A 12,823-nucleotide genomic window follows, 5' to 3' on the forward strand; every position below is an offset into this window, starting at 1 on the left:
TGATATCTCACCAAAGCCCCCCCCCAATGGAGTTGCTAAAACAATGTACAGAAAAAAAAATAATAATAATAAAAATATATTGTTAAATAAAATTGTAAAAAATAGAAAAAATTTAAAAATTATGTTTAAAAAAATAATAATAAAAATAAACTACTGACATCAATCTCTTCCCTACTGACACCGTCCACTGCTCTACTCTACTACTATATATATATATATATATATATATATATACACGTGTGTTTGAGCTTTGGGTGCACACACTAATGCCATGGTCTGTGCACACCTATTGTCTTCTGGTGGATCTACATGGGCAAATTAGTGTGTTACTGCCCAGTGGGAAGGAGGGATAGGCACCGAGGGGTGTACCATGTACATGTGGAGACCGGGGCAAGGAATATACACATGGGAACACTTTTACATGTACCAGTGTAAGGTGATTTGCATTCTTAAAACCATATTGGAGGACAAGGCTGCTGTTGTCACAGCTGTAGATTCCCTACAATCCCCATCTTTTTTTATAGGAAAAGAATGCTATACTGTGTGTTCATGGGGTTTTAGCATTTATGGTTGGCTGTATGACAATCAGGTTTGTGAAACAACATGGTTTAGGTAATTTACAATAGAATAGAGTGCTTTCTGACTAACCCTGCCCCTGACCCCTGCACTATAGGAGAACGAGGGGGCACTATGTGCGCTGCATTACTATTCTCTTTGATGCCCCCAAAGGTGTCCCAGGTCTGTTATCCTATAGTGTATACTAAAAAAAAAAAAAAGACTGTGCACCGCCAAAGTATTGGGTTTGGCTTGAAGAAAAAGTGGCAGCCCTACTCCTGACTCCTGCACACTCTATATCATAAATAAATACTCCTGACCTCTGTACTTTGTACACAGCACACTCCTGACCCTTGCCGTATATACATTACCCACTCCTGACCCTGCACTCAGTACATTATATATTTCTGACCCCTGCAGTATATACTATCCATTACCTACTCTGGTGGCCATAGGTGCGGGGAGCGGCCCGGAGGTGCGGAGAGCGGCGGCTCCGGTGTCGGCTCCTCCTCACAGTGTACTGTAGGTCCGGACTGTGTTCTCCTTCTCCCGGAGGTGCAGGGAGCAGTGGCTCCAGTGTCCGCTCCTCCATCTCCTACAGCATACTGTTCCTCTTCCACCTAAGTGCTAAGCATCCAATAGGATCGCCTGACGTTTAGGCCAATCAGGATACAGTTCTCACAACCTGCCTCCTGATTGGTGGGGAGGAACTTTAGTGTGAAAATAGCAAAAATGAATTCACTATACTCACGCAACAGGGTGGGATCAGGACGTAGTGCTCTGCGCCCCGAGCCTGCCCTTTTTTGAAGCCTATCAGAGCCTCTGGCTCTAATCATGTGTTTCAAAAATCCACCACCCCATTGGAATCCATGCACCCGGCGCCCTGATATATAGATCAGGGGGCTGGATGAATGGAATGGGGGGGGGCACCCGTGCGCCTTCTATGGACGGGCCGCCACTGCTCCTGACCCCTAAACTCTGTTTGATACATACTTCTGACCTCGCTGTATAAATATAATATACCAAGTATACACTAATAATGATCACACGGCACTGTGTAATAATACTGAGTATACACCTATAATGGTCACACCATGCTGTATAATAATAACACTGATTATACACCGATAATGATCACATGACACTATATAATAATCCTGTGTATATACACCGATAATGATCACATGACACTATATAATAATCCCGTGTATATACACCGATAATGAACACATGACACTATATAATAATACCGTATATATACACGATAATGATCACATGACACTATATAATAATACCGTGTATATACACCGATAATGATCACATGACACTATATAATAATCCCGTGTATATACACCGATAATGAACACATGACACTATATAATAATACCGTGTATATACACCGATAATGAACACATGACACTATATAATAATACCGTATATATACACGATAATGATCACATGACACTATATAATAATACCGTATATATACACGATAATGATCACATGACACTATATAATAATACCGTGTTTATACACCGATAATGATCACATGACACTATATAATAATACCGTGTTTATACACCGATAATGATCACATGACACTATATAATAATACCGTGTATATACACCGATAGTGATCACATGACACTATATAATAATACCGTGTATATATACCGATAATGATCACATGACACTATATAATAATACTGTGTATATACACCGATAATGATCACATGACACTATATAATAATACCGTGTATATATACCGATAATGATCACATGACACTATATAATAATACCGTGTATATATACCGATAATGATCACATGACACTATATAATAATACTGTGTATATACACCGATAATGATCACATGACACTATATAATAATACCGTGTATATATACCGATAATGATCACATGACACTATATAATAATACCGTGTATATATACCGATAATGATCACATGACACTATATAATAATACCGTGTATATATACCGATAATGATCACATGACACTATATAATAATACCGTGTATATACACCCGTAATGATCACACAATCATCGCACTGTATAATGTCAGTAATTTGCGAAGTTCAGCACAGACACAGGAAGTGGAAAATAGTTTGCAGCAAAATATACCTTGTGGTTAAACTGTGTCTGTGCAGTGTAGGTGTGATTCTCATCTACAGTCTTTTTCTTCTCTGAATTATCTGTTGCATTCATTTTTAGACAAGTACATGAATATGATCAGATAAACATAAATACCATGTACATTATGGATCAATGGTTTTTATGTTTGCATAAATACTGTAATTATAATGGTACATGTAGATTGCTAGAAGGGGCAAAGAAAAAGATAGAAAGAGAGATGGTGATGGGGAACAAGAGACAGAAACAGTGAGAGGAAGAGAGAGATGAAAAACAAAGTGAACACAGGAAAAAGAGATGGTGAGGGGGAAAAAAGTACATAGAGTGAGAGTAAGAGAGTGAGATGGTGATAGAGCACAAGAGATAAAATAAGAGAGAGAGATGGTGATAGAGTACATTAGATAAAATAGAGAGATGGTGATAGAGTACATTAGATAAAATAGAGAGATGGTGATAGAGTACATTAGATAAAATAGAGAGATGGTGATAGAGTACATTAGATAAAATAGAGAGATGGTGATAGAGTACATTAGATAAAATAGAGAGATGGTGATAGAGTACATTAGATAAAATAGAGAGATGGTGATGGGGTACAAGAGATAAAATAAGAGAGAGAGAGAGATTGTGATAGAGTACATGGGATAAAATAAGATAGAGAGATGGTGATGGGATACAAGAGATAAAATGAGAGAGAGAGATGGTGATGGGGTACAAGAAATAAAATGAGAGAGAGAGAGAGAGATGGTGATATGATACAAGAGATCAAATAAGAGAGAGATGATGGGGTAAAAGAGATAAAATAAGAGAGAGAGAGAGAGAGAGAGAGAGAGAGAGATGGTGATGGGATACAAGAGATAAAATAAGAGAGAGAGATGGTGATAGAGTACAAGAGATAAAATAAGTGAGAGAGATGGTGATGGAGAACAAGAGATAACATAAGAGAGAGAGAGAGAGAGAGAGCTGGTGATGGGGTACAAGAGATGAAATAAAGAGATAGATATGGTCATGGGATACATTAGATAAAATAAGAGAGATATATGGTGATGGGGTATAAGAGATAAAATAAGAGAGAGAGAGATGGTGATGGGGTGCAAGAGATAAAATAAGAGAGAGAGATGATGGGGTACAAGAGATAAAATAAGAGAGAGAGAGAGAGAGATGGTGATGGGGTACAAGAGATAAAATGAGAGAGAGAGAGAGAGAGAGAGATTGTGATGGGATACAAGAGATAAAATGAGAGAGAAATAGAGATGGTGATGGGATACAAGAGATAAAATAAGAGAGAGATGGTGATGGGATACAAAAGATAAAATGAGAGAGAGAGAGAGAGAGAGAGAGAAAATAAGAGAGAGATGGTGGTGGGATACAAGAGATAAAATGAGAGAGAGAGATGGTGATGGGATACAAGAGATAAAATGAGAGAGAGAGAGAGATGGTGATAGAGTACAAGAAATGAAATAAGAGAGAGATGGTGATAGAGTACAAGAGATAAAATAAGTGAGAGAGATGGTGATGGAGAACAAGAGATAACATAAGAGAGAGAGAGAGAGAGCTGGTGATGGGGTACAAGAGATAAAATATGGTGATGGGATACATTAGATAAAATAAAGAGATAGATATGGTGATGGGATACATTAGATAAGATAAGAGAGATGGTGATGGGGTATAAGAGATAAAATAAGAGAGAGATAGTGATAGAGTACAAGAGATAAAATAAGAGAGAGATGGTGAAGGGGTACAAGAGATAAAATAAGAGAGAGAGAGAGATGGTGATATGATACAAGAGATAAAATAAGAGAGAGATGGTGATGGGATACAAGAGATAAAATAAGAGAGAGAGATGGTGATAGAGTACAAGAAATAAAATAAGTGAGAGAGATGGTGATGGAGAACAAGAGATAAAATAAGTGAAAGAGATGGTGATGGAGAACAAGAGATAAAATAAGAGAGAGATGGTGATGGGATACAAGAGATAAAATAAGAGAGAGAGATGGTGATGGAGAACAAGAGATAAAATAAGTGAAAGAGATGGTGATGGAGAACAAGAGATAAAATAAGAGAGAGATGGTGATGGAGAACAAGAGATAAAATAAGAGAGAGATGGTGATGGAGAACAAGAGATAAAATAAGAGAGAGATGGTGATGGGGTACAAGAGATAAAATAAGAGAGAGAGATGGTGATGGAGAACAAGAGATAAAATAAGTGAAAGAGATGGTGATGGAGAACAAGAGATAAAATAGGAGAGAGATGGTGATGGAGAACAAGAGATAAAATAAGAGAGAGATGGTGATGGGATACAAGAGATAAAATAAGAGAGAGAGATGGTGATGGAGAACAAGAGATAAAATAAGTGAAAGAGATGGTGATGGAGAACAAGAGATAAAATAAGAGAGAGATGGTGATGGAGAACAAGAGATAAAATAAGAGAGAGATGGTGATGGGGTACAAGAGATAAAATAAGAGATAGATATGGTGATGGGATACATTAGATAAAATAAGAGAGATGGTGATGGGGTACAAGAGATAAAATAAGAGAGAGAGATGGTGATGGAGAACAAGAGATAAAATAAGAGAGAGAGATGGTGATGGAGTACAAGAGATAGAAAAATTGTGTGTGAGAGAGATGGAGACTGGAAACAAGAGACAGTCACAGAGAGAGAGAGAAAGGGAGAGAGAGATTGTAATGGGGAGAGAGTGAGAGGAATTGTAAAGGGGAACAAAAGATAATGGGGGAGAGAGGTGGTGATGGGGTTCAGGAGAGAGAGATAGTGAGAGAGATGGGATATAGAAACGAGAGATAGAGAAAGATGGTGATGGGGTACAAGACATAGAAAAATATGGTGATGGAGTACAAGAGATAGAGAAAGATGGTGATGGGGTACAAGAGATAGAGAAAGATGGTGATGGGGTACAAGGGATAGAGAAAGATGGTGATGGGGTACAAGAGATAGAGAAAGATGGTGATGGGGTACAAGGGATAGAGAAAGATGGTGATGGGGTACAAGACATAGAAAAATATGGTGATGGAGTACAAGAGATAGAGAAAGATGGTGATGGGGTACAAGACATAGAGAAAGATGGTGATGGGGTACAAGAGATAGAGAAAGATGGTGATGGGGTACAAGAGATAGAGAAAGATGGTGATGGGGTACAAGACATAGAGAAAGATGGTGATGGGGTACAAGAGATAGAGAAAGATGGTGATGGGGTACAAGAGATAGAGAAAGTAAGTGAAAGAAAAAGATGGTGAGAGAGATGGAGATGGGAAACAAGAGACAGAGCGTAAGAGAGAGAGAGCGAGAGGTGGTGATTGGGAACTAGAGACAGATGTCGATTACAAATCCATCTCTGACCATCCTACTATGATAAAAAAGTAACACATTTCTATTTTTTTTCATTTTAGTTTGTCTTAAGGAACCAATTCAAGATAGTTTTCAATCACAAAACCTCACCGAGAACTCTTCTTCGTCCAGCAGATGTGACCGATAAGGATAATTGATCCGAAAATGAAGAATCCGCTAACCACCAGAGTGCCCACAAGAGCCGACTCAATGTTCCGTCCATCTGAGACTGACAGAAGAGAACAAGCTGACTCCATGTACAGGACAAGGGCACCAACACACACGGCTTCATAATTAATAGCTCACAACTGCTTCAAACATCATATGCAGTAACTGTGCAAAGAATATATAGACTGAGCTATAAAAAGAGCTATGAATGTCACACATTCTCATTATTATCAGAAATTTGTATCAGAAATGTTCATTATCTTCATATATTTGCTATTATATCATTTGCTTCATATCATTCGCTATTGAAATATTGGCTATCATTTAGGCTATGTTTCCACTATTGCGTCCCCAAAGTCGCGCGATTTTGCCGTGATTTTTACCGCGATTTTACCGCGACTTTTTACCGCGATTTGAAGCAATGCCTGTATCTATGGACCTCAAGTCGCATCAAAGTGGGACCAAAGTAGTGCAGGGACTACTTTGAAGTCGCTGCGACTTGAAGTTGCACAAATATGAACGGTACTCATTGGAAATCATGGGATACAATTTGTCATGCGACTTTTCAGTCCCAAGTCGCATGAAAAGTCACACTAGTGGAAACATAGCCTTACACAAGTATTTGAAGTGTTTGTTACAGTCATATGAGCATTGGAACTGCTTATTGTAATGATATCATGTACTGGACACTCGAAAAGCTGGAGCTAGTGGCCATGTTGTGCAGGAATCATAGGTCAGCCATGATAGTCTTGCAGAACTGTAATGCCGCGTACACACGGTCGGACTTTTCGTCTACAAAAGTCCAACGGACGCCGACGGACTAAAGCTGGCTGGTAATCCGATCGTGTGTGGGCTTCTCCGGACTTTCAGCAGACTTTTTCAGCCTCAAATCCGACGGACTTTAGATTTGAAACATGCTTCAAATCTTTACGTCGTAACTACGACGGACCCCGAAATCCGCTCGTCTGTGTGCTAGTCCGACGGACAAAAACCCATGCTAGGGCAGCTATTGGCTACTGGCTATGAACTTCCTTATTTAAGTCCGGTGTACGTCATCACGTACGAATCCGTCGGACTTTTGTGTGGTCGTGTGTAGGCAAGTCCGTTCGTTAGAAAGTCTGCTGCAAGTCCGCCGAAAGTCCGCCGGAAGTCTGTCGGACAGGCTGTCGGACTTTTGTAGACGAAAAGTCCGACCGTGTGTACGCGGCATTAGGCTGGGTTCACATATGAGCATGCCGCAACTCACACCAGAAGCCCGGTGCATCCTTGTCCACCATTTCAGGTCCGATATCGGCCTGAATTCGGACCTGAAACAGATCAAAAGACACACAGGGCTCCTGTGCAAACCGCACCGGAGCCGCCGCGGAGATATGTCAACCGGCTCCATAGAGAGACGGTCACAATCTCCTGCTGTGCGACTTGGATGCGGGGGGTGGGGGGACCCACGTCCAATTCGCACTAGTGTGAACCCAGCCTTACACATTGCAGCAGAAATCTTACCCCCCTCCCTCCTCCTTTAATTCATGGAATTCATAGGCTTAACTTTAGCACACTTCAAAAGAGCCTGTTATCTCAACTTACACACAGCATAAACCAGCGCTTAGGCCTAAGCAAAGTTGTAAACAGCTAACTGAGTTCTGGCAGGATGTCTGTGTCCGCTGTCCAGGCCTATCGTAAAACTATGACCAAATCCATTAAGAATACATAGCAGAATACACAGCCATAATGCCATAGCAATCCAGCATGTCATAAAAGGATACCCAGAACTAACGGGGATAGTAAAATGCATTCAGGGCCGAAAAGTGACCCTTGCCCAATTCAAAACTTAACAATTCCGCACACGATTCATAAAAGCAGACAGAAACATGGCACATTAATGAGCATATCTTTGAATGGGGAATGTCATACTGAACAAATCAAGGTCATACATGACTACGCTAGCACCTACAGAAGGGAAGATAGCTGTCAGATACCTCCTGGGTGACAAGTTTATCTGAGCTACCCTGTGTTTAGTATCCCTGGACACGAAATTCAATGCTGAACAACAATCTATCAGTTTCAAGAATGCAACCAGTATATGTTGGGAGATATGAATGGAGGTATAAAACCGTGTGTAAGGCAGGGCTATGATACTGTAATAAACCCAGGACTGCCCATGGACACTCCTTAGACGCTTAACTGGTCAGAGGGCATCTGTCAACACCCCTTTGATCCCAGAGGAAAAGAGAGATGCCAAGACAGTTGCCAGTTCTCATGTACCATCAAATCAGAAACATCTGTCAAGTTTGAGAACCGATAACACCTGGCTCAACGACCAAACTCTGATCAACCCAATGACATTGCACAAGTATTCATCTCAGCTCTGTTTTATTTCTCTTTCGCTGTATTATCTATTAAAACCTTAATCTGAAAACTGTTAAAACTGTCTGTAAGGCTCTTTTAATGCAGACTAAATGAATCCCTGTCTCTTTAAGAGTGCTACTTTAGTATACATCTCTGAATATACCTGTCTGTGGTGACAGTGTGTGTACAGACCTTTATTTTAAGATCATAATTGTGATGCAAAATTTGTGGAAGTTTCGACTCTTCATTAAAAATCGGTGGTGGCAGTTAAAGGGTTAACTGCTTAATTAGACCAGTGACAATCGCATCCAGGTTGCTGCCACCTAGATTGGGTCCCCGTCCCCCAATCTGAAAAATCTTTGTGCCGGGTGCATCTGTGAGTAGCATAATTACGTAAGTGTCGGTGTGGTGTGAGATCGGCCAGTCCTTTGTCACAAGTTAGTGAGGAGGGCAGGGATCTGATACCCGCGTCTGTCACACTCACTAAAGTCACATGAGCATTGGAACTGCTTGATACAGTCACATGAGCATTGGAAGTGCTTGTTATAGACACATGAGCATTGGAAGTACTTGCTACAGTCACATGAGCATTGGAAGTGCTTGTTACAGTCACATGAGCATTGGAAGTGCTCGCTACAGTCACATGAGCATTGGATGTACTTTCAACAGTCACATGAGCATTGGAAGTGCTTGTTACAGTCACATGAGCATTGGAAGTGCTCGCTACAGTCACATGAGCATTGAACGTACTTTCTACGGTCACATAAGCATTGGAGAAGCTCATCACGCTCATATGAGCATTGGAAGTGCTTGTTACAGTCACATGAGCATTGAAAGGGCTGGAGAGTTGAGGACTAGATCGGTATTATCCTGTAATAGTCATCCCCTAGGAAAACAAGAAATCAGAAATGGGAGACAGGGGGATTTTTATTTATGCTATCTCTGCTCAGGACCAGTTTTTAAAGCAAATTACAAAAAACTGGTGGCATGTTTACCCCATAAGACCCCATCAGGTTTTGAGGTTTTGGTCATAGGCAGCAAGAACTCTTTTCCATCAGACCCCTTGAAGGTCCTCATCATCTTACCTGAGTCACCTTCAACCATTAGACAGTTTTCTTGGACCACTCCAGAAGGGTAGGTTATGACTTCACAACACACCACTTTGCTGGCCTCTGCTATTTCCAGTGTGTAGGTGGTCTCATCCATTTTGCTTAGTTTCACTATCAGTTGGTAAGAGAGCTGTGTGGCATTCCCCCAGACTGTGTTTAGAACAGCGATCATGTTGTATTTCCCATCGGTGAGACGTTCCTTCCAGTGAACCTGGGTCACCCTCTCCTCTGGGATGGCAGCAGTACAAGAGATGAGGTAGGAATCATATAATGTTTGGGTGGAGGTCAGGATGAGATGAGAAGATGGCAGTTGAACTGAAGAGAAAAAATCACATATTTTGTAAGTCAATTTCATTTAGGGATTTTACATGACATATTTTGTAACATGTTAAGATCTGTCCCTCTAAAATGACCACCCAAATGTGGCCTGCTGGTTGTTGTATGTCTCTGGGACTTCAGTGGTAAAGCCTATCTGTTATAGTTTTTGCAAAATTTTTGCTCAACTTGGAGTTTTGGTAGTTCCTGTTCTTCCTGTTGGGCTCTCCAAAGTATACAATTTATTAAAAACGAGATGATTTAAAGTTCAAGGAGTAAAAGAAGAGAATCTCATAATATAATAAATGTTCTCAGTCAAGTCTTTAGCATTGTAGAGGAAATGATTCTCTGTAGGCATCTCCCCATTCGTGGTGGCCAAAGGTCAGTTCTTTACTTGGGTAGGGACTGAGTGTACAAGAACAGAAGTGGCTAAAGCACAACGTAAGAAAGATGTGGGTGGACAGCGTTCAACGAGTTGAGTATAATGGTAAATGCCAAGTCAATAGGACCATGGAATGGTGAATGTAGAGACAATGTTTATTATCTTCAATGCACAATAAAAACTTGTGGTAAAATTGCAATAAAGAGATGTAGATAAAAAAGCCTACGATACCACTGAAGGTCTCCTGGGCAATGAGGAGTTATCAGAACGTCATCAGGAGATAAGAGCTGCAATACACGGGGGGGGCGCAAATGGCAATGCTATGCAGGGTGGAAGACAAAGGAAGAGTGGGGGCCCGATTTTATCGCTTCAGTGGTATTGTAGGCTTTTTTATTTACATCTCTTTATTGCTATAATGACACAAGTTTTTATTATGTATAGAAGATAATAAACATTGTCTCTACATTCACCATTCCTTGGTCCTATTGACTTGGCATTTACCGTTATACTCAACCCATTGAGCGCTGTCCACCCACATCTTTCTTGTATGCCCATTTCCATATGTCTTTTGGTCATCTGCACTGGGACCGGTTATTTTCTAACGACCCAATCAAACTTTAATGCCATGATCCACGATTTTAGTGCTTGAGGTTCTTATGCTTCTTTTTTTTTAAAGCAGAACGTATAAAGTTCAGATTCAATTTTATTTAGAATCTAATGTCAAAAATTTCCAACACGTTTCAGGTGTTTAAAGTGTTCCTTCCATCAGGGCTTGGTACTGCTGAACAGAAGTGTGTGCACTGATAAAATTGGAGAGATTCTAAGGAGTAATGAATCTGCTTGGTAGTGGTGAACAAAAGTGTTTACTGGCCTAGACCCTCCTGAGGGGTACTTAATATGATCGCTTTAGATGTGAGTAAACCCAGTATAATCAGCATCTGGAGAGATCATACTAATTACCATTCAGGACCCCTCCAATCTTGATCAATTCAGTACACACTTTATTCACCACTACCAAGCCCTGATGAAGACAGACCCTTTGAACCTCAAAAATAGACATGCGCACCACGGAAAAATTTATTACGCTAAATTAATAATTTTGTCATATTCGTAATGCCAAAATTATTAATTTTCTAAATTTGTTTCATATACAGTGGAACCTTGGATTACGAGCATAATCCGTTCCAGGAGAATGCTTGTAATCCAAAGCACTCGCATGTCAAAGCGAGTTTCCCCATAGAAGTCAATGGAAACAAAGATAATTCGTTCCGCATTGACTTCTTTTGCATGAAATACAGCATGTGGCCAGAGAAACCCTCGGAAAGGCTCGGAAACATTTGGGAACGAAAGGAGTTTTTCCGAGTGTTTCCGAGTATTTCCGAGTGATTCCAAGTAATTCCGAATGGCTCCGAACCGCTCCGAGTGTCACCAACGCACCCTGCACCTCTGGCCAAATGCGGTACTGCACACCCCATTAGCTTGAATCCTGCTCGTTTTGAGAGAAAACACTCACAAACTGAGTCAGGATTTAAAAAAAAAAGTTGCTCGTCTTTCAAAACGTTCGTTAACCGCATTATTCGTTAACCAAGGTTCCACGGTATTTAGATTTCGTTTGTATATTCGGATTCAGTTAGTTTAACCATTATTTCCCAATTAATTTGATTTTCGGAAGTTGGTTATATGCATTCTCCTCTATTCTATACTATTCTATTCTAATCTTTTCTATTTTTTCTATTCTATTCTTTTCTATCATCTTATTTCACTTTTATACCTTACTTTATTTATTGCAGTACGTTCACATTTCGAATTTAAATTTTTTTATTTCAAATTCATTTTTGAATTTTCCCAAATTCGTTATTTTGTTTTTATTTCAGATTCATTAAAATTTGTTACTATTGTGATTCGGAAACTCAGATACATCCGAATCCCCGAAAACAAAAGTTTTGTCCGCAAAATGAATCGAAACTAAAGGCACATGTCTACTCAAAAAACATTTTGACTTTTTTGACATAGGAGTCTGAACAAAATTGATTCTGGTCTTTATGGGTTCTGATTTAAAGTGTCTGTTCAGCCAAACCTCACTTGAATACAGCAGAGATTTTTTTTTTGCCATATGTGCCCCATTTGAGGTAGGTCAGGGGAATTTCTTCACTTTCTGTCCTGAAGACACATAGTCAAGTTAAAAAAGAAAAACTCTCCAATTAGTTGAACCAACAGAAAAAATAAATAGAAAACCTGCATATACTACTCAATCCTATACCCACAGCTGATCCGGGTGAAGGCAAAACCATCCCCTATGAAGCATAGCCCATTTGCTCCAACAGGGAAAGAAATTCTTCAAAATTCCCCGAAGACAATCGGATATTTGTTGGATCAACTAGCCCACAGTTTATCTACCTATAAACGTTAATATCGTTATATTTTGTGTATTTAGGGATGCATCCAGTTCTTTTTTTTAAA

The 12,823-nt window shown here is 39.9% G+C and overlaps 1 protein-coding gene across 1 annotated transcript in view; it reads right to left on the minus strand.

Annotated features, from left to right (window-relative positions):
• LOC141133472 (uncharacterized) overlaps nucleotides 1-12,823 on the minus strand; it is a 53,706-nt gene that overhangs the window by 14,090 nt on the left and 26,793 nt on the right. The window contains exons 2-3 of the mRNA XM_073622861.1: nucleotides 9,643-9,981; nucleotides 6,158-6,275 (exon numbers count right to left, since the gene is read on the minus strand). Coding sequence (XP_073478962.1) covers nucleotides 6,158-6,275; nucleotides 9,643-9,981 — 457 coding nt within the window. The remainder of the gene's footprint in view (nucleotides 1-6,157; nucleotides 6,276-9,642; nucleotides 9,982-12,823) is intronic.

Source organism: Aquarana catesbeiana, linkage group LG03 (genome assembly GCF_042186555.1).
Source record: "Aquarana catesbeiana isolate 2022-GZ linkage group LG03, ASM4218655v1, whole genome shotgun sequence".
Lineage (NCBI taxonomy): Eukaryota > Metazoa > Chordata > Amphibia > Anura > Ranidae > Aquarana > Aquarana catesbeiana.